The sequence below is a fragment of the Osmerus eperlanus genome, chromosome 17 (genome assembly GCF_963692335.1).
Source record: "Osmerus eperlanus chromosome 17, fOsmEpe2.1, whole genome shotgun sequence".
In the NCBI taxonomy this organism is placed as follows: Eukaryota; Metazoa; Chordata; class Actinopteri; order Osmeriformes; family Osmeridae; genus Osmerus; species Osmerus eperlanus.
Genome location: NC_085034.1, coordinates 6,609,911 through 6,630,030, shown reverse-complemented (window position 1 = coordinate 6,630,030; position 20,120 = coordinate 6,609,911). Strand labels below are relative to the sequence as shown.

The 20,120-nt window shown below is 45.4% G+C and overlaps 2 protein-coding genes across 2 annotated transcripts in view; both read right to left on the bottom strand.

The window, feature by feature from the left end:
* The window catches only part of rerg (RAS-like, estrogen-regulated, growth inhibitor), a 28,890-nt gene extending 15,547 nt beyond the window's left edge, over window positions 1–13,343 (bottom strand). Inside the window, exons 1-2 of the mRNA XM_062482961.1 lie at window positions 13,045–13,343; window positions 9,464–9,634 (exon numbers count right to left, since the gene is read on the bottom strand). Coding sequence (XP_062338945.1) covers window positions 9,464–9,524 — 61 coding nt within the window. The 5' untranslated portion in view covers window positions 9,525–9,634; window positions 13,045–13,343. The remainder of the gene's footprint in view (window positions 1–9,463; window positions 9,635–13,044) is intronic.
* A 471-nt stretch (window positions 13,344–13,814) lies between these two features.
* tspan33a (tetraspanin 33a) lies at window positions 13,815–19,878 on the bottom strand. The gene is made up of 8 exons (XM_062482960.1): window positions 19,602–19,878; window positions 16,717–16,774; window positions 15,960–16,087; window positions 15,631–15,705; window positions 15,227–15,322; window positions 15,008–15,136; window positions 14,720–14,881; window positions 13,815–14,593 (listed from the first exon to the last, which is right to left on the bottom strand). The coding sequence occupies exons 1-8, from the start codon at window positions 19,695–19,697 to the stop codon at window positions 14,492–14,494; spliced, it is 846 nt and encodes a 281-aa protein (XP_062338944.1). The 5' UTR covers window positions 19,698–19,878; the 3' UTR covers window positions 13,815–14,491.
* Window positions 19,879–20,120: the final 242 nt, after the last annotated feature.

Here is a 20,120-nt window from a genome sequence, read left to right as displayed (position 1 = left end):
GGTGATAACCGGAAGAACACGAAAGAAAGAGGGAGGAAGAGTGAGAGAGATGCTAAACAGAAGAGAAACCTCCAGAAAGAGAGACCGAGCAAGAGGGAGTGAGAGACAGAGAGATGGAGTCTTTCTCCTCAAAGCCCCAAGGCTGCGTTAACTAGGGCACCAGGGCGGCTATGATTTCACACTTCTCTGTGCCGCTGAAAGGCTGAGCTGGCTGAGCTGGCTGGGGCTGGACTTACAGAGGGCATCGAGTTTCTGATAACACACTGGATCTCCAACTCATTTGGTCACTAAACAATATGAGCTTAACTCCTATTCAGCCTTCCTCATGTGTAACCCAGATGATAAGTGAGATGCAGTGGGGTTTGGGATCAAGTACACTAGATTTAGTCAGTTGAAGGTGATACTCTGGTTTTGTCTTGCCCATCTGATACCTCTTGTGTTGTCCTTCTAATCTGGGAGTTGGAGAATGTAGTCTTTGTCGGTGGTTTTAAGACTGATGTCTGTGATTGAGTGTGGAGGACCCTATTTCGAACACAGACTGCTGTATAGCTTTGATTGCGAAAACCATTAGGATCACTGAGAGATCAAAGCAGCCATGTCCGAGAGGTACAACGAACAAGTGGCTTTTGTAGGTTTATTGCTCTGGCCAAATCATATCCAGATGTTACGCCAATACACTTCATACAAGCTGATGAATGTTTTTATGAACATATAATGAAAATGACATGAGCTTCATGACTTGAGAGCAATTGACAATCATGTTGACATCTAGGGAGGGGGGAACTTCTTTTAAAGGCACAGATGAATCAGAACTTGATTGGATGTGAAGAGTGGGTGGACGACCGACCAGATAAGACAGAGCTGTGTGTGAGTCTGTGTGTGTGTGTGTGTTGTCTTAATTTTCCAAGTGGTTCCAAAAAAAGGAAACATAAAGCAGCGTATTTCCTAATAACCCACCTCTCTTAAAGGACAAGAAAGAAACGACTTAATAGATCCATCATGAAATTGTAAGAGCACTCTCAATCTCCTGACACACAGTGGGGGAGGGAGGAGGGAGGGAATGGGCAGATTTTTTGTTACAAGAGGGAAAAATCCGAGCGATGACTCACACTCCTTTAAGGCGGCAAACTCCGGCACTGAGTGCTTGCAAAGTGGCCATAGGGCGAGATGGAGGTGGACATTATCAGCGCTTGCGTTGGCAAGGGTCTAAAAATAAGTCAATAGATAGCAGACACAATATAATCCGTGAAGGAGAGAGGCAGAGGGAAACAGAGAGTGAAAGGAAGAGAGAGAAAGAGAGAGACAGAACGTGAGTGAAGTAAAGAGAAGCCCACCTTCCTGTGACACAAACGCACCCTTTCGCGGGCGTTCCATTGTGTGAAGTAAGATTGCAGCAGTTGAATAGGGGGAGAGCGTGTGTGGGTGCTGAGGCTGATTGAAGGCCTTTAGAGAGGGAATAGATAAGGTGAGTTCTGAGCACATCCTGTTCCATCCCAGGGACAATAGGAGGCTGCGGGGAGGGCAGTGTGAGGGGGAGGAAGAGATGGAGAGAGGAGAGGAAGAGATGGAGAGAGGGGAGGAGAGGAAGAGATGGAGAGGGGAGGAGAGGAAGAGATGGAGAGAGGGGAGGAGAGGGGAGGGAGAGATGGAGAGAGGGGAGGAGAGGGGAGGAGAGGAAGAGATGGAGAGAGGGGAGGGAGAGATGGAAGGAGAGGGGAGAAAGAGAGGGGAGGAGAGGGGAGGGAGAGGGGAGGAAGTGATGAAGAGAGGGGAGGAGAGGGGAGGGAGAGATGGAAGGAGAGGGGAGAAAGAGAGGGGAGGAGAGGGGAGGGGAGGGAGAGATGGAGAGAGGGGAGGAAGAGATGGAGAGAGGGGAGGAGAGGGGAGGAAGAGATGGAGAGAGGGGAGGAGAGGGGAGGAAGAGATTGAGAGAGGGGAGGAGAGGGGAGGGAGAGATGGAGAGAGGGGAGGAGAGGACGAGATGGAGAGAGGGGAGGAGAGGAAGAGATGGAGAGAGGGGAGGAGAGGAAGAGATGGAGAGAGGGGAGGAGAGGGGAGGGAGAGATGGAGAGAGGGGAGGAGAGGGGAGGAGAGGAAGAGATGGAGAGAGGGGAGGAGAGGGGAGGGAGAGATGGAAGGAGAGGGGAGAAAGAGAGGGGAGGAGAGGGGAGGGAGAGGGGAGGAAGTGATGAAGAGAGGGGAGGAGGGGAGGGAGAGATGGAAGGAGAGGGGAGAAAGAGAGGGGAGGAGAGGGGAGGGAGAGATGGAGAGAGGGGAGGAGAGGGGAGGAGAGGACGAGATGGAGAGAGGGGAGGAAGAGATGGAGAGAGGGGAGGAGAGGGGAGGAAGAGATGGAGAGAGGGGAGGAGAGGGGAGGAAGAGATTGAGAGAGGGGAGGAGAGGGGAGGGAGAGATGGAGAGAGGGGAGGAGAGGGGAGGAGAGGACGAGATGGAGAGAGGGGAGGAAGAGATGGAGAGAGGGGAGGAGAGGGGAGGAAGAGATGGAGAGAGGGGAGGAGAGGGGAGGAAGAGATTGAGAGAGGGGAGGAAGAGATGGAGAGAGCGGAGGAGAGTGGAGGAAGAGATGGAGAGAGGAGAGGAGAGGAAGAGATGGAGAGAGGAGAGGAGAGGGGAGGAGGAAGAAGAGATGGAGAGGGGGAGGGGAAACGAGCAAAGAGGAGAGGAAAGGGAGAGGTGGAGAGAGGAGAGGAGATGAAAGGGGAGGAAGAGATGGAGTGAGGAGAAGAAAGGAGGAGAGGAGAGAGGATAGGAGAGGGCTGATGCTAATGTAATCCATTTCAATCAAAGTTAAGAGCTCGTTGGTGGACCCTGAGTGCCAGTGTGTGGGAAGAACATATCACATGCCTCATTCCTGTAGAAGAATGTAATTACATCTACGCAGTGCTTTTCATTCCCTCTGTGCAGTTTACATGGTTAGCCAATGACGTATTGACCTGATGCATAGGAGCGATTATCAGCCTGTCACAATCTCTGATAGTGTACAGTAAGTAAAGCATGTAATGTATGCTATCCAAGGTTTGAAAGCAAAACAATTTACAAACTGTCTGTGAAATGGAATACTCACCCAGCCGCACACATACACACACAAACACACACGTGCACCCACACACTCACGTGCACACACGAGCATAGACTTTCAACAGCATCAGACATGCAGAAGCCTGTTCGTCACCCTCCATGCACGCAGTCCGTACACAGGCAACACAACACAGTCTCTGGCCCCTCCCTGTATGCGGCCCCCATCTTCATTTCCTGTCACCCCTACTCTCCCACACGCCTCTCAACTCTTCTTTCACCTCTCATTTCCTCTCTCCTCCTCCTCTCTGCTTCCCTCTCTCCTGTCCCCCCTTCTCTTCCCCAGTCATCGCCCTCTATCTTCTCTCCGCAGGCAGCCAATAGTCAAGTCGATGAGTGACTCCCCGCAGGCGGGGGTGAGCCCTCAGCCCGCTGACAGACAAGGGAGCAGGACTGAGTGTCTGTGCTTCCTGGTGCCTCCACAGAGCGCCTCTGAGAACCCTTCCCCTCCTGAGCAGCCTCTGCTGCGGACAGACTGAGAAGGTCCTTCCTGCTCTTTTCTCTCTCTCTCTCTCTCTCTCTCTCTCTCTCTCTCTCTCTCTCTCTCCCTCCCTCCGTCTCTCTCTCTCTCTCCCTCTCTCTCTGACATGCTTGAATATTCTACTTCTTGTTTGGGTTGGCGTCAGGCCAGCCCCTGGTTGAGTGATATTTATGGCATAGAGGCCACATGCTACCAGACAACAACACTCCCTGTGGGCCACTAAATCACTAGGATGAGGGGAGGGTTATAGGTTGGCCCACAGTAGGCTTCGACAGAGATGTAAATCAACAGTGTTATTGTCGGACATTCAAGAGAATGGCTACTTTTGTTTCTTTTCGTTTTTTGATTCCAACTCATTATCACAACAAGCAAGCTCTGTGCTTCATTCGCAGTAAGTGCATGAAAGTGTCTCTCTGCTTGTGCAGAGTGTAACAGCTCTCTAGGATGCTCCTTGGATCCATCCCAGGTCAAAACAAGAATTACTGTCTGTGTGCTGTCCATTTGTCAGTCAATACCTTACAATCTTGTTTGGGTGTGTGTGTGTGTGGGAGCTTGTTTGTGTGTGTTTTAGAGTTAAAACAAGTCCAAAATGATCCTGGAAGTTTCGCAATCAAGGACATCAAAGACAAAAAGCCATTTTGGGCTCTAAGGAAACCTTTGAAGTGGAATACAGACTACAAAATCAAATAAATACTTTTGGTAATAAATGGCTATTAGATATGTTTGCTCAGTATTGGTCTTTCAAAACATATAGTGCCAGTGCCCCTATGTACGCCAAACAACCATTTCACACACGAGCAACATAAGCAAGTCGTAACTCACCAAACCCATTACATACACCATGCAACGTGTAACATGGCACAGAGTTGCTCAGCACAGTGATTACCTAAGGCATATACAATGTGTGGCTATAGCAGCTCTCCAGAACTAACATGAACTGGAAAAACACAAAGTAGTTAATGCAGTAGGCTGAGAAGTTTTCTAGAATGTCTGCATTATAGAACGTCTGCGTTCCACGGAAAAATATACTGACTTTCCCCCCCAATGCAAGGATGGTGGTTACTAGGAATTTGCACTTTGTCCTTTAACGAAATGTGTATCATTTATGTGGTCTTTGATTTGCTACACATAGAAATGTAATATTCTAAGGTGATAAGGATGAAAGTATGACTGTGTGTGCCAACTAACTTTCGAATGTCTTTTCACAGGAATTGATTTGTGTTTGAAAGCATATCTTCGGGTGCGGCTCAGACTTGCCAAGCAGGGCTAAACCCACAGGTCCATGGCCTGCTCGTGAGCTGGCACACCCTCTGATTGCCTTCATCACTACCTGCAGAGTGCAGAGATGCAGGTGGAGTCGAGCCGCCGGCTGTGAGTCCCCCAGCAGCCGGGACACGAGAGCCTTCTGCAGACTGCTGCTTTCAGACAACACAACAACACATGACTGCAGGGGCCTGTTAACAATCAGACAACCATCAGCACATCTACATGCTTGTGGACTGGGGCAGGGAAGCCAACAAGGTTTTTTTTCTTTTGGCTCCCATAAAAAATTTAAAAACTGCCCATATCCCTCCCCCTTTACAACATATATAGTGGGCACATTTTTGAAAATTGGACCTTTGGACCTGAATTAGAGAGCACAGCACTTCAGGGAAGGAGTCAGGGAAGATTAAAACCCAGATGGACGGGAACAACGTCCATTCGAATCACAGATTCCCTTCCTCCTGGAGATGCTTAATTTCCTGAACAAGCCCTCCTTGAACAGGGCAATCGTGGGCTTGCATAATGCAGCCCACCGTGATGAAGGAGAGAGAAAGAGAGCAAAAGAGAGAGAGAAAGCAAGAGAGAGCGAGGAGAGAGAGAGAGAGAGAGAGAGAGAGAGAGAGAGAGAGAGAGAGAGAGAGAGAGAGAGAGAGAGAGAGAGAGAGAGAGAGAGAGAGAGAGAGAGAAAGAGAGCGAGAGAGAGAGAGGAGAGAGAGAGGAGAGACGTCTTGTTTACGTTGGGTGCATCCATGGATATGGTTGTTCCTGGTCTTCAAGCCTATTTCACATCTGTGAGAGAGTGGTCATTCAATCATATAAGCGGAATACCGAGAGGTCCAAAGCACTCGGTCAAAATGAGAACACCATTTAAATTGATCTGTAGCTAATGTGTAATGTGTGTGAATGTGCCTGTGTGTGCGTGTGTGTGTACGTGCACGTGCACGTGTGTGTGCCCTGTCCATGCAGTGTGAGAGTGTGTTTAGACCCTTCCTGAGTGAGCTACTTGCATTAAGCTGATTCATGGTCAGCTCCTGCCGCTGGAAACCATAAACAGCGGTCTTTCTGGAACAGCATGCAGACTTGTATTATTGTTACCTTTCTATGCCTCAGGAATAATGGAGAAAGAGAGAGACAGACAGAGACGGAGAGGCAGGGAGGTAAGGATAATTAGAGAGAAAGAGAGAAACATATATGTAGAGAGAGAGGCAGAGAGAGAGAGAGAGAGAGAGAGAGAGAGAGAGAGAGAGAGAGAGAGAGAGAGAGAGAGAGAGACAGAGAGAGAGAGAGAGAGAGAGAGAGAGAGAGAGAGAGAGAGAGAGAAAGAGAGAGAGAGAGAAGGAAAGAGACAGAGTGAGAGTGAGAGCGTGAGGATGTTTGAGGAGCTAGCAGTCGGGCAGACGGGTCCTTTTATGGGGCTGCTTTTCACACTCAATAAACTCCATTTCCACTTCTGGATTCCCAGATAAAAGAGTTAAACTCAGGCCAAAAGAACATCCAATATTGTGGGTGTTTTTGTGATGATGAGTGTGTGGGTGCCTGTCTGACTGACAGACGTACTGAACTTTTACCCATTTATACCCATTCCAGACACCAACTACCTCCTGTGTGTCAATAAACCACAGCCTTGGAAACAGCAGTCAGATAACCTGCCAGTCAATACACTTAATACACATGATTAGGACTCTTTATTCTTTATTCTGTCTCTCAGTCTGTCTCCCTCCCTCTCTGTATATTTCTGTATTTATTTCTCTCATTCAGCATTTTGCTCTCTCTCCCTTTTTGTCCCCATCCATCAGCGTGTCTGTCTGTCTGCCTGTCAGTGAGCCTGTCTGCCCTACCCTAGCCCTGTCTGTCTGCCTCTCTCCCTCTCTTCTTGGTGACTAGTGGGATCCAGATCACCCCAGTACCTCCAGTCTCTCTCTCCAGTCTCTCTCTCCAGTCTCTCTCTCCAGTCTCTCTCTCCAGTCTCTCCGTGTCTCTGCTGACTCTCCACAGCCCTGTCTGATGAGCGTGCTCACCATCACTTCTCCATCACGCTCCTGTTCGTCTACAGAAATAGATCCCATTAATAACCCCCCTGTACCTCTAGCACACACATACACACATACACACACACACACACACAAACACACACTCACCACCAGTCCACAGTCCCAAGCCAAGACAGAATCACTTTTTTGAGGGAAGGTGAAACTGACAGTCTGGGGAATTAAAACAGCTCTGAGCCACATGGTGCTACGGAACAATGTCATATATGAGACAGAGCCTGGCAGAACAACTCACTGTGGCACCTTCCAGTACTGTATGTCAACATCTATCCATCCATTAATAATCCATCCGTAAAACGCCAACATTGAGTATTATTATTTTGTATAATATTATATTTGGGGATATGTGCAGGTATCTGAGTTAGGGAGATATATTGTGTGGGTGTGTGTCTGTCTCTCCTGCTGACCCAACCTCTAACCCCGGCTTCAAAGCTAACTCAAGTGGCTGTCAGCCAATCAAGGCCTGAGTGGGAGGGGTCACAGAGGTAGCCGTGGTCACAGTCGGACTAGGAAGCAATTACACCCACATCTGGCCCTGGAAAGCCTTTATGCACTCTCCCTCCCCCTCTCCTAATCACCCCCGGCCCCACCACAGCTCTCCCCTCTCCCTCTCGTCGACCATGCTCTGGCTGTGAAGTACTATGAAGCCATGGTGGAATACTTCTCTCCAACACACTCCAGCTGACTTTGGTTGGAATCTACTGGATGGTTCCAGCCATGTATTGTAGAGATGACTCATGTTACATAACTATGTTTTGTATTTTTAATATACGAATAGGCCTGGTGAACACCTGGTATGAGAACATAGTTGTGTCCTGTGGTGATTCCAGTGAATCAGATAAATCATCGTCTCTTATCAGCTCTGCCATCATCTCCAACATCCTCTCTCATGGTCTCTCCTCTCTCATGGTCTCTCCTCTCTCATGGTCTCTCCCCTCTCAAGGTCTCTCCTCTTTCATGGACTCTCCTCTCAAGGTCTCTCCTCTCAAGGTCTGTCCTGTCTCAAGGTCTCTCCTCTCAAGGTCTGTCCTCTCTCATGGTCTCTCCTCTCAAGGTCTCTCCACTTTCATGGTCTCTCCCCTCTCAAGGTCTCTCCTCTCTCAAGGTCTCTCCTCTCAAAGTCTGTCCTCTCTCATAGTCTCTCCTCTCAAGGTCTCTCCTCTTTCATGGTCTCTCCTCTCTCAATGTCTCTCCTCTCTCAAGGTCTCTCTCCTCTCATGATCTCTCCTTCTAGTTCGTCTTCTCGGTCGATGCTGACCGATTTTCCGCTTCCTTTCAACCACAGTCGCCCTCAGACACTGACAGGCTTTACGATCACAGAAATGCACCTGAACAGCCGGGGAAACTAATGACCTCGTCTTCCAGGAGCGGGAACTCGGCGACCTCCGCTTTCAAGGCTGTGATTGGATTCTAAAAGAAAACGCTTTGCAGCAGATAGCAGGATGTGCGATACAAAGCAGGTCTCCTGCATGTATCATCATCCACCTCCCCTCACTTGGGCCTTGACGTTTACAGCAGGACACACTGTGCTGGGACAATAGGTCTCCGACTCTTTTTATCTCCACTTTACCACACACTGTGAAGACAGACAGGCACTGAGACGCTGGGAAAAACAGTTTTTGTGCTTGTTTTGTGCAAAACTGTAATCTACAGTCTATATCCTTTGAAGTCAATGTTCAGTACAAATGAACATTTCATTGCAATATATTTTTTCTATCAAACTGTATACTTTTCCATTGTATTCTATCGTACTCAAATATATTGCATCATACTCTCTTCTATTCTATTCTAATATTTGCTCTTGCATTCTGTTACATCCAATCCTGTTGTTATTGTATTACATTGTATTATGTTCTATTGTTCCACTGGTGTCCTGATCACTGGGCTCCAAGGGGGCACATGCAGCTGCCTGGGAGCCCCAGAGGCCTTGGGGGAACAGGGTTATCATGAATCTATCTATCTGAACCACATGTCTCCTTATTGGAGTTTTCATGACAGGCCTTTCCAATGACCTCCAGCTGCACTGGTATTACATAGGTGGGCTTCTTAGACAAGTGAAAGGAATGTTTTCCTGCACAGTAGATTACCACAGACAGAAATCGGTTTTAATTAGCAGTCGGCGTGAAATGTATGCCGTGTTATCCTGTTGGACACTGTAGATAGTGTTGGTAACTTATCTCTCTGGCTGGGTCATCGACCTCATGAGTAACAGAATGATTGAATGCAAGATTGATTGATTGTTACTTGGTAAATGACAAGTAGGACTGAAAGAATTAACAACCATTTGCGTATGAGGTTTTTGGCAGACTGCTCAAAGTTTGTTCTGAAGGGGATTGAAGATATCAAACCTGACAGAAATACTGGCAAGATGAAAATGAGAGCGATACAGACGAGATAAAACAGTTACAGATCTTTGGACTGGCACAGAGTGAGAAAAAACGGGGGACAGAAAAGACAAAGAGAGAGAGAAAAAAAAACAGAGAAAGAGAGAAAAGGAGAGAAAGGAAGAGATAATAGAAGAGTGAAGTCAAGAGAAGAGGAGAAAAGTAGAGAGGAGAGAATAAGACAAACCTACCGGATTTTCCCACCCCTGCTCTGCCGAACACGGCCAGTTTCACCTCTGGGCTCTTGGCCATGACCACGAACACCGAAAATCAGCCAGCCAATTACAGCGCAGCGCTGACAGTTCCCACAGTGGGTGTGAGATCAGAGGCCCATCCTTCACACCACGCAGGAGCAGGGAAGTCTGGGGAAAGAACACACCACACACCAAATGCAGGATTAGGGTCTGAGGATACTGCTGTGACTGCAGCAATGAAAAATGATACATGAAGGTCTGTTCCTGTTTTTTATTAAGACTGTGAGTCATAAAGTCAAATAAAAATACAAAACGGTGTTACAAGATAACAAATCAAAACTAAGTGCTTTGAAGCTTTATATCTCAAGATAATCCAAGTGGGAATTATCTTGCTGTTTTCATTTGAAAAGGGGTAATATCCCCCTCAGTGAGAACAGTGGTATCTTACTGATAGTGCTGATAGCCATGCAGCCCTGCTGGGCTTCATGTGACTCAGGTCTCCATGCAGAGCCCCTCTCTAACAGGCCGTCCATCACTAGGAAACAAGACTGGTGTTTACCAAGGATGGACCTCTTCTCTCTGACTGGCTGTTTCTCTGATTGACTGGCTGTTTATTGGCTGGTCCCTGACTGGCTGCGTATCTGCTGGTATCTTCAGCCGTGTAATGGACTGACTTACTGGCTGTTTCATCACCTATCTCACTAACTGACTGGTTCCTCAGCTATCTAAGTGACTGTCTCACACCTGCTCTTCTGCCAGATTAGGCTGAGAATACCATCCGCAGCGTTACCGAGGGCAACCGCATCATCGCTGATGTGAGTCACACACGTCATGTGCAGTGGTGGGCTTTTAGCAGCCATTTCTATCAGCACTGAAGAGATGAGTTAGAGAGAGAGAGAGAGGGAGAGAGAGAGAGAGAGAGAGAGAGAGAGAGAGAGAGAGAGAGAGAGAGAGAGAGAGAGAGAGAGAGAGAGAGAGAGAAAGAGAAAGAGAGAGAGCGAGCATATGGCTGGCAGTCTGCTGAATTACTCATTCATATTTATGACAGATAACTATGAGCCCAAAGCAATGTCAATGCTACACTTATCTTTTTTGATTCACTGACAAAACGTATCCCGAACGCAATTTGACCCAATTAGTTTATCATTTATAATGTATATGATTATCGTAACCCCTTTCAAACATTCGCAGATGCACAGGTCCCTCAACCTCATCTGTTTACTAGACTGGTTCATGTTGAAGGCTAATGACTCAATTCATCACTGTCCCTCACCCTTGATTATAACCTGGCTCTATCTTCACATCCTTCCACACCACCACTCCATGACACGTCCCACCATAGCAACATGCCACACCAAACCATCACAACACACCGCAACCCCACCATAACACACAACGCCCTGCCAGCACGCCACACCAGAGCAACTCGCCACATCAAACAATCAAACCACGCCCCTGCCGTAGCACAATCACGACACAGCCCCTCGCCATGCCACCCCTCACCCTCTCGCCATACCACATCCCAACACACATGGCACAGCACAATCCAACCCCCAGTTCGGACCAGATCACACCATACCACATACCACCACACTGTCATGTCTCACACACACCCATACACGGCATTCCACTGCTCTGCTAATGAGATCGTGTGTCCCTGTTCGAACCTCCCAGGTTCCTGCAATGCTCAAGTGGAACATGATTAGCACCATCAACATGGCCAAGGATGGACACATCTGCATCCCTCCCTCTCCTCCCTCTGGCTGAGCAGGCAGGCCTGGACACAGGAGGCTCTCTCTCTCTCTCTCACACACACACACACACACACACAAACCACCCTAACATTAAGATGAGAGCCTTTATCTCCTAACATCCTTCCTCCTGCCAAAGCAAATGAAGGCAGAAGACTCAAGAACACTCAGACTGCTATTGCTGTATCTCTCTCTCTCTCTCTCTCTATCTCTTACACACACACCATCACTATAACTCAGCAACATTTACCAAATGCAACAGCTGGTCAACCCACACACCAGAGGGCAAGAACACCCAGGATGAGGAGGAGGAAGCAGAGAAGGAGGTGAATTAAGAAGAATGAGGAGTCCAAAAAAGAGGAGGAGGAAGAAGAGGCCTGCACCTGGCCCCCCTGTGTGTGTGTGTGTGTGTGTGTGTGTGTGTGTGTGTGTGTGTGTGTGTGTGTGTGTGTGTGTGTGTGTGTGTGTGTGCGTGCGTGCGTGTGTGTGTGTGTGTGTATGTGTGTCTGTGATTACATGTGAACATGTGCAGATGTATTTGTTTGCCTATAGCTCTCTCACTATATCGTGGTGAAACATTTTGTTTAATGTTGTGCCATATGTTTCATCTGAATTATAAGCGCTCCCGTTTGGGCGGGGACTAAACACAATTAGCCTTTATTTTTCTTTCCACACAGAACCAAACGCCTAGTACATCGACTCAGCCTTTTCGGGCCTTGCAGGCTACGTTGAGTCAGCAGAGAATCAGGGTGGTGGCCAAGGCCAGGGACAGATTACAGGGTTCAGACGCGTACCCTGGGTGGAGACCTGACTGGAGGCTTGAGCCATGGTGAGCCGCATGCTAAAAAAAGGATCTTCACAAACCACAGGGGTAGTAAATGTGTCTGGTATTCCCTTCACACTGTCAGGGACTGTTGTGGAATCAACAGTGGACTACGGAGTTGGGTGTGGAATCTTGCATGGTTAATGTAGAAATAATAGCCAATGTATTTAAAACTTAATAACAGTAAGGGCCTAAATCTTTATGAACATGTTAAATCTGTATACTTTCCACAGTCTGAAAAATTAAGCATATTTACGGGTAAATCAGCTATCTTTTGGAACGCTCAGAAGCGGATTCCACAACGTTATACAAATCTGTCACGGCGGAGCGCTGGTTAAAGGCGGTCGACTGTTCGCTTTCCTTTTGACTCTCCTGAATGACCTGCTCTCTGAACATCTGATCTCTCACACAACACTCCGCGCTGTCACATCAAGACGCACCAATCACGTATTTCTCGATAATATGTTCCTTATAAGAGCACGTCATATTATTCTAACTTCCACATGCCGATGCTGGTGGCTGATCGACTTCATATGAGTGTCACTACATCATGACAAGTTGTCCTACACAATAATTGAGTTATATCTTCCAAACATCTGGTTATAGCACGCAGTAGGCCTATGGCTCTCAGTAGCCTATATAATGTTGGCATATGAGGATAACCACTATATGCTGGAAGACATAGGTTATTAGTCTGTTGTAGGCTATCCATTGTTGTTCCAGAACAGCCGAATGACAATAAACCCATCAAACTCCCCACACCACAATGATATGTATTCACATTTTATACAAATTTAAAAATGTTATAGGTCTACTTATAAAATGCAAGTCAAGTCATTTGGCTGCAGTACGCGGTCCATATGATTGGTCTGATTTCATTTGCCAGCAGAACCAATACTGGGTGTGCGGTCAACGTAAACAGACAGGGATAGTGGACAATGAACTGGAGTAGGCTACATGTCACACAAGAGAAGAAACATTTTACGGTTTTATGGTCCACTCACCGGAAATAGGATACGATGACAACAATTTGGTATTTGAGCAAGCTGATCTCAGCTCTAAAAGTTGATCAGTTTTCCTCCACTTTGCGTAAACGTGCAGACGATTTCTTGACCTTCCCAAAACCAACACACGATATGGACGCAGGGCAGCGCATGCACTGCTAAATGCGATGGGTAGACACCCCGGATGTCGTCCGGTCCAAACTGACTAAACCACGGAACAACTGCACGTTTGTCCGAGAGCTTGTTTCAACTGGAGGGTAGTTGAAAGACTGAGAGACAAGCTGCTGAACTTGATATTTAAAACCACAGTGTGCTGCATACCCTTGCATCCTGCATCAATTTGAAGCGGCACAGCACCCTCTACTGTCGGCATATAAAACTAATGGAGGGAGAGGAGTTGGAGGAAAGTTCTATGAAATCCTTCAATATGTTCTGTGGAGTTAGGATATTGAGTTAGGACTTGTGGAGTAAGGATAGTGACCACACGTTGGAATAACTGCCCAACATGGAGCAGATAATAAATAGAAAGATGTTTACATCTTAAACATGATAATATGATGATAACATTTTAGATTATTTTCTGGTGACGTGATGTTTTTTTTTGTTTTGTAACTTCGTTAGAGACTTCATCTCTGCAATCATTTATGCAGCTTTATGCAGCTCATGCCAAGCTAAACACTCGAGTGTTATGGAAAATAAAAAGCGTTTATTATAAGCTTATGCATGTTGGAAAGTGTTTGTACTTGTATGTATTGTGCCTCCCACAATCATTCAGTCAAAAGAAAATATTTATTAAGATCTATAAACATCTTATTTCTCAAAATATGTATTTGAAACATTCAAAACAATCATTCAAGATACCACGGGAGAAGACCTATTTGTAACGTAAATCGAAATATCAAAAACTTTACAAAAAGTCAATACCCCTGAAAAGTATTAAATCATTTGTAACAGAGATGGTTGTCAGGCAGGAGACACACAACCACGCCTTATATACAAAGTTCACTAAAATATGTACAACATGATCTTATTTCCAATCATTAAACAGCGACCCACAGTAACCTATATTCACAAAAACTAACATAACAGGATTGATAGCCTTTAGACTACTTTTATTTCCATTTTCAATGTCCAGTACCATGATAGATAGATAGATATATGATAAGCAGAGATGGGTTATATGATGATCAGATGGTTTAAAAACTTTTTCAAAAACATTTGGCATTTTGGTCTTGGCCAGTTTTAACTGGCTAATCCATACCCAACCAGGATCTCCTCAGGCTGAAAGCATCATTGTATTGTCTTGCAAGTTGACCAACATGCAAGTTGGGTCCATGTCCAGTAGAGGGCAATAAAGACCCACCACACACCCTCCCATACAAATATCCCCAGTCCTGGTCCAGGCTGCTCCAGTCTGGATGGATGGATGGTGCTGGATGTCAGTGGATCAGCCCCATGGATCAGAATGGTGCAGCTGGTTGTAGTTCTGAAGCTCGATCTGGTCCTTGATCTGGTTGATCAGGACTTGGGACAAGAGGATCCCCACCAGCTAACAAGGAAGAGGAATAACAAGAAGGTATTTCGTTCACTAGTGGCAGCGGAGACGTTTGTGTGTGTGTGTATGAGCATTTATGTGTCGGAGCGTCAGTGTGTCAGTGACGGTGTGTGTGTCTACCTGTGGTATGGCCAGGCCCAGGGCTATGCCCCCGAGCAGAAACAGGTTGCTGTGGATCCAGTTCACCAGCTTGTCGATGCAGCCGTTGGTATAGATGAAGGCTCCAGCCTCCAAGTACTTCAGCTCCTGCATCCCCTGGCCACACATCGTGTTGATGACCGCCTAGACATGAAGAAACATACTTCCAGGTTAATCCGATAAACCTGTTCAGCTAAACGGACAAGCCACGAAAGATAATCACAGAGGCCAATCCGATATGTGTGAACAGTAAGAGAAGGCGTGGCTGACCTGGTCTTTGGATATGAGGCAGCAGGAGAACGGGACAGAGCAGCGCTCTCGGCTGGGGTTGTCTGGAGTGCAGTTAAAGTACATGTTCTGGGACCAGTCGGTATATGTCACACCTCCACAGCAGCTGAACTGGGGAGGATTCAAGTATAGTGTTTAGAACTGACATTTTTATGAAAGCTTGCGTCCTATAATGATGAGATTTTATGTAAATATCATTACTTCTTTCTGTCCGAAGTCAATGAGGTTTTGAAGATCAATGTCATCCCTGTAATGAACGATAGCCCTGTTGATGATCTCAGTCACTCTATTACGAGCCTTTGGGAGGGGGGGGAAAGATAACAGCAATTTCATTTCCAACTATGCATCCTGTTAGTGAAGGCCAATGATAGTGAAATTAGTGAGTCATTTAATTATATACATATATTTATTCACAGAACACAAACCTCTATCATTTTTCTCAAAATAAACATCCCAAAAGGATTGCGTGTGTGAAAATAACAGCAGTCTAATATACTGAGCAACAGAGGGCGCTCTTTACGTAGAAGAAGGGGGCTTGGTGAATGTACAGGTTACCTACTGCTTCTTACTATACTACACCGCTGAAAGAAACTTTAATACTGTACCTTATCTGAGAAGACAAAGCCAAGGACGCCAGCAGCTAACTGAAGCAGGAAGATTATTGTCAGGCAGATGCAGAACTAGGGGACAGAGAAAGACTGTTTTCATTCAAAGGCCTTTCACAGTGTTTTCAAAGCCTTCAAGTGTTATATAACTTCTAGAAGCACTACAGTATCTCACCTGAACACAACATCATGTGAGCTGTCTGCTACATTACGTGACTTGTAGACTACAGCATGTCACCTGTACACTACATCATGTGACCTGTACATTACCTCATGTGACCGGTACACTACAGTATATCACAGTTCAGCAGGCAGACCAGACCACTAACCGTTTGCAGGAGGCAGATGTTCTCTCTAAGGGAGCCCACACAGCCAGTGAAGGTGATGAGAAACATCAACACCCCCACGACCATCAACAGGATGGCAGGGTCCACGGACAGACAGGCCATAGCGGCCTCTGAAGTACCCAGGGGAGAGAGGGGTGATGGAGGGTGAGAGGTGGAACAGAGAGGGCAGAGTGATATGTCAGACAGAGAAAGAAGGGCAGGAGATGTAAAGATTTAAAGAAGGGGATTTGAGAGGGTCAGATGAGATTGTGCCAATACATCAAATATTTGGTTAATTTTTAAAGCACACTGAGCTCCTGGTAATTCTTTTTTTAATAATTCACAGACATATAAAAAAAAAAGTGAAATAGGATTTGTAAGCAGTAGCATTTCTGAAATTCCTCATGACAAAATTACCTTTGGAATCCTAAACTACTCTAACTAAAACCTCTCTAATGTGATCCTGGCCATAGCTGCCTTTGGTGTGTTGTCTGTCTCTGCATTCAATAGGCATGGTTATAACACAAAGCCATTGAGGCAGTTCTTGAAACTCAATACTGCCCATGCACCAACACTTCTGGCAACATATGCGCTGATTCCAGCCCTAACAGCACACCAAACACTTTCCTCCAATCACTTATTAATCAATGTATTAATTGTATATTCAATTGTGTTAATTCTTGGTTTAAAACATATTTTACGCAGTTGGTTTACTTTCATTGTGTACAGTGGGGTATTTATTTAACCGAAGGTTATTTACCTGCCTGCTTCATCATCCGGGCATACACACCAATGGATACCATCACCAAGGAGATAATCTGAGGGACACAGAATGAGAAAAGAAAACCTATGGATCAATGTAACGCAGTGAGGAATGTTTCAACATTCTTTCATGAGAAACATACAAAGGAGTGTGTAGCATTCTCACATTAAAATGAGGTCGGAAAAATTGAATACTCATCATGAATCATCAATCATATGAATAAGTAAAATCTCAAATATGCCAGTGGGAGTTAAGGAGCAAACGTTTAATCTTTGGTGTTATGAACACTGGAGATGCTGAGGGGGGCAACTTAAAAAGCAGAGCATGGGGTTGTGTTCTCTTCTGTCTCTGCTTTAGTTTGACTAAATTAACTTGGAACGGTAAGCGAAGTCTTGTCTTATAATGGGTCTTTCACTCCCCACTCAACACTGAGGGGGCTACACAGCCCCAACACAGCCCAAACAATACAGATCCCCCTCCCCCAGGGTCCCCCCCACCCCACTCCCTCAGGGTCCTCCCACCCCCCTCTTCCAGTCCAGACCCTGTATCTAGTTACCACACTACACCTTGTGCTTTGGGGAGGGGAAGGGCAGGTAAGGTTTTATACCTGACAAAAGAACAGGGACAATACACGCTGTTTTTATGTGTGAATAAAAATGCTGACATTTCTAAAATGCTGCATGACAGCAACAGAGAATCTGGTTATATCACAAACTGTACCTAGACTATCTTTTTGTTTGTTGAGCCACAGATACAACACAATTATACAGACTAGATTTTTAAAGGATCCTTGTCTCTGACAGCCTGGGGGGATGGAAAACCAAGTTTAGAATGCATTCCACACAGCACCTATGCAAGTTTGCACAAGATTTTATCCTGTTCCCACAAGCCCAAGATCTAGATACAGTTAGAACAGCATGCACTGCCTGAGGTGGCATTTTGTGATAGAACAGTCAGGATTTTTTAAGGTTAAACTTAAGTTCTACAAGTTAGCAGAGGCTCACTTTTCACTCTGTACGGATCTGCGTGTTTGTTACCACTTCTCTGTTGAAGTTTCACAGTACATTACTCATGTTGCCTCAATACTGGGCATGTATGTTTCATGGTGCAGAGTAGACAAAGCACTGGGCATAAATCCATATAAATACTGTTAAGTCATCCATTCTAACACCTCAGAAAAAGGATATGAAATCGTAGTCTGCAACAACAATTTGTTCTAATTCTGTGGGAGTTATGTATGAAATCCCTCTACTGTGGTACAGTGGGTGGGGGTTTTGGCTCTCTATTCACTTAGAACAGCACATTAACTAGGTTGGAACATTATTGCATGTGACACACTATTAGTAATGACTGTACACAGTGTGTTGTAAGCATTACACCGGAACTACAGGCCTAGATTCTAGGAGTGCTGGTATGGCAAGCCATCCTAAAACATTGTGGCTGCTGTCGTATCCATGATTAATTTTCTGTCTAACTGAATAACAAACTCCTGTTGGCTGTATGTTATCTTTGTTTTCGCTATTCACTGCAAATTCCGTCCTCTGACCTTCATGCCTCTCTGCTAGTGCCCTTCTGGATCTGACTTGTTCCCGTGGAGCTACTATCATGACATGAAAGTTGTGTCACATGCATTAGTGAGTCAGTCTAGTTTGGAGTATATTGTTTCAAAGAGCTCCAGTGCCCCGTTGACAATCTGTCTCACACTGACATTACTGGTGCCCTACAGCTTCCCCATGGGGATTAATAATGTACCCATTCATCCAACCATCTATGTATCCATCTATCTATCTATCTATCATGATGAAACTCATTGACCCAAGAACAATGAAAGCCTTGAAAGAAAAACAACATTTTAAAATGAGAAAATGTGTGTGAGGACATCCATTTTAGCCAGTACGCCATGTTTAAAGTACCCTCTCAAGATCTGAAGGGAAACAAGTTTAAAAGGGTATTTACAAATATTAACTGACAACTCCTTGGTGGTTTGAGTGAAGTGTCTGAGATGCGTAATCTGAACGCTTATTTGACTGCCAAATAGATGTGAATGCAGGATAAAGCATGAGGCCCTCTTCAGACAGAGCCCTGCGTCGCTCCATCAGCATATGAATCAAATAATCTTAGAGCCTCTTAGCAACAGTGTACTGCACGAAAGGGAGTTGTGAAACTGGATTGGCATAAAGTACAGTGTATTAAGGCTGGGGGGGAAATATCTTTTGTGTTTTGTTTACTGAGTCGATGTTAAATGTTAAATTGATTTTAATCTTAAGGGCAGATCATTCTTGATATAGTGTCTAATTTCGTCCAAATTAGACTATTGGAAATAGGTGAAACTTTCAGTGGAATGTAACTGTGTTCAGGTATGGACAGGCATTCCTCAACACGCCTTGACCTCTTATTATACCATCACGATGTTCATCAACAACAACTAGATAAACCACAAATGATATAGCACAAGTGTAAATTCGTATAACATAGAACATCTAAATCAAATGGAGAGGGACAATTATGGTCTATCTGTAAAAACAACAGGAGGTTAGTCCCATAGTAGACTGAACACCTGATAATACTAATAAAATCAGTCGATAATGCTTATCTCCAGTCTCAGTATAGACAAGAAAATCCGGTTTGATACTGGAATACTGAATCTGGCATACTCACTTTATTTTATCCTGAAATGTTGATAGAAAAGTAATAAAATAAAATGAGTTTATGTATTGCTGCTGCACTACACTGAACATTACAACCCTCCAAAATAAATTATTAACCTGCCTAAATGCCTAATCCGGTTCAATTGTTATGTTAACTTGACTTGAAACCAACCAGAAAAGAAAGCAGTAAACAGCTTTACCATCGAATACCTTGTTTTTCAACACAACACTTACCCAAAAAATTAGGTTGAAAATGAAAAGTAAATATTTGACCACTGGACTAACAAACGTAAAGTCCTCGTCATATTCCTGTCCCCTTCTTCTCCCCATGTTAACAAGAATATCCAGATAGTTCCTGGGTAAATAACCTACAATCTTGGTATAGTAAAGTTCAACTCAATGCATTCTGTAGGCTATTGGTCACAAAAGCATGTTCGCGTTTTTCCCGATGATTGGCACGTTTAGTCATATTTCCTTGTTCATGCTTAGACAGGACACGACAGTGATTTGAGAAACCGAATGAACAGCGCTTGGCTGTCAAGAAGAAGGCGTGTCTTCTCAACTTGAAGCAGTAGACTGTCACCTGAAGTGACCGGTCTAGCAGCAACATACGGCGAACATGCTAAATGAAGCCTACACCATGTTAGGCTAGTTAGATTCATTTGATATCCTCTTCGTGGCTTAATACTAGTCATTTTTATGCATCGGCTGGTGTGATTGTGTGATGGCAGGATCTCATGATTTACTGGTCGC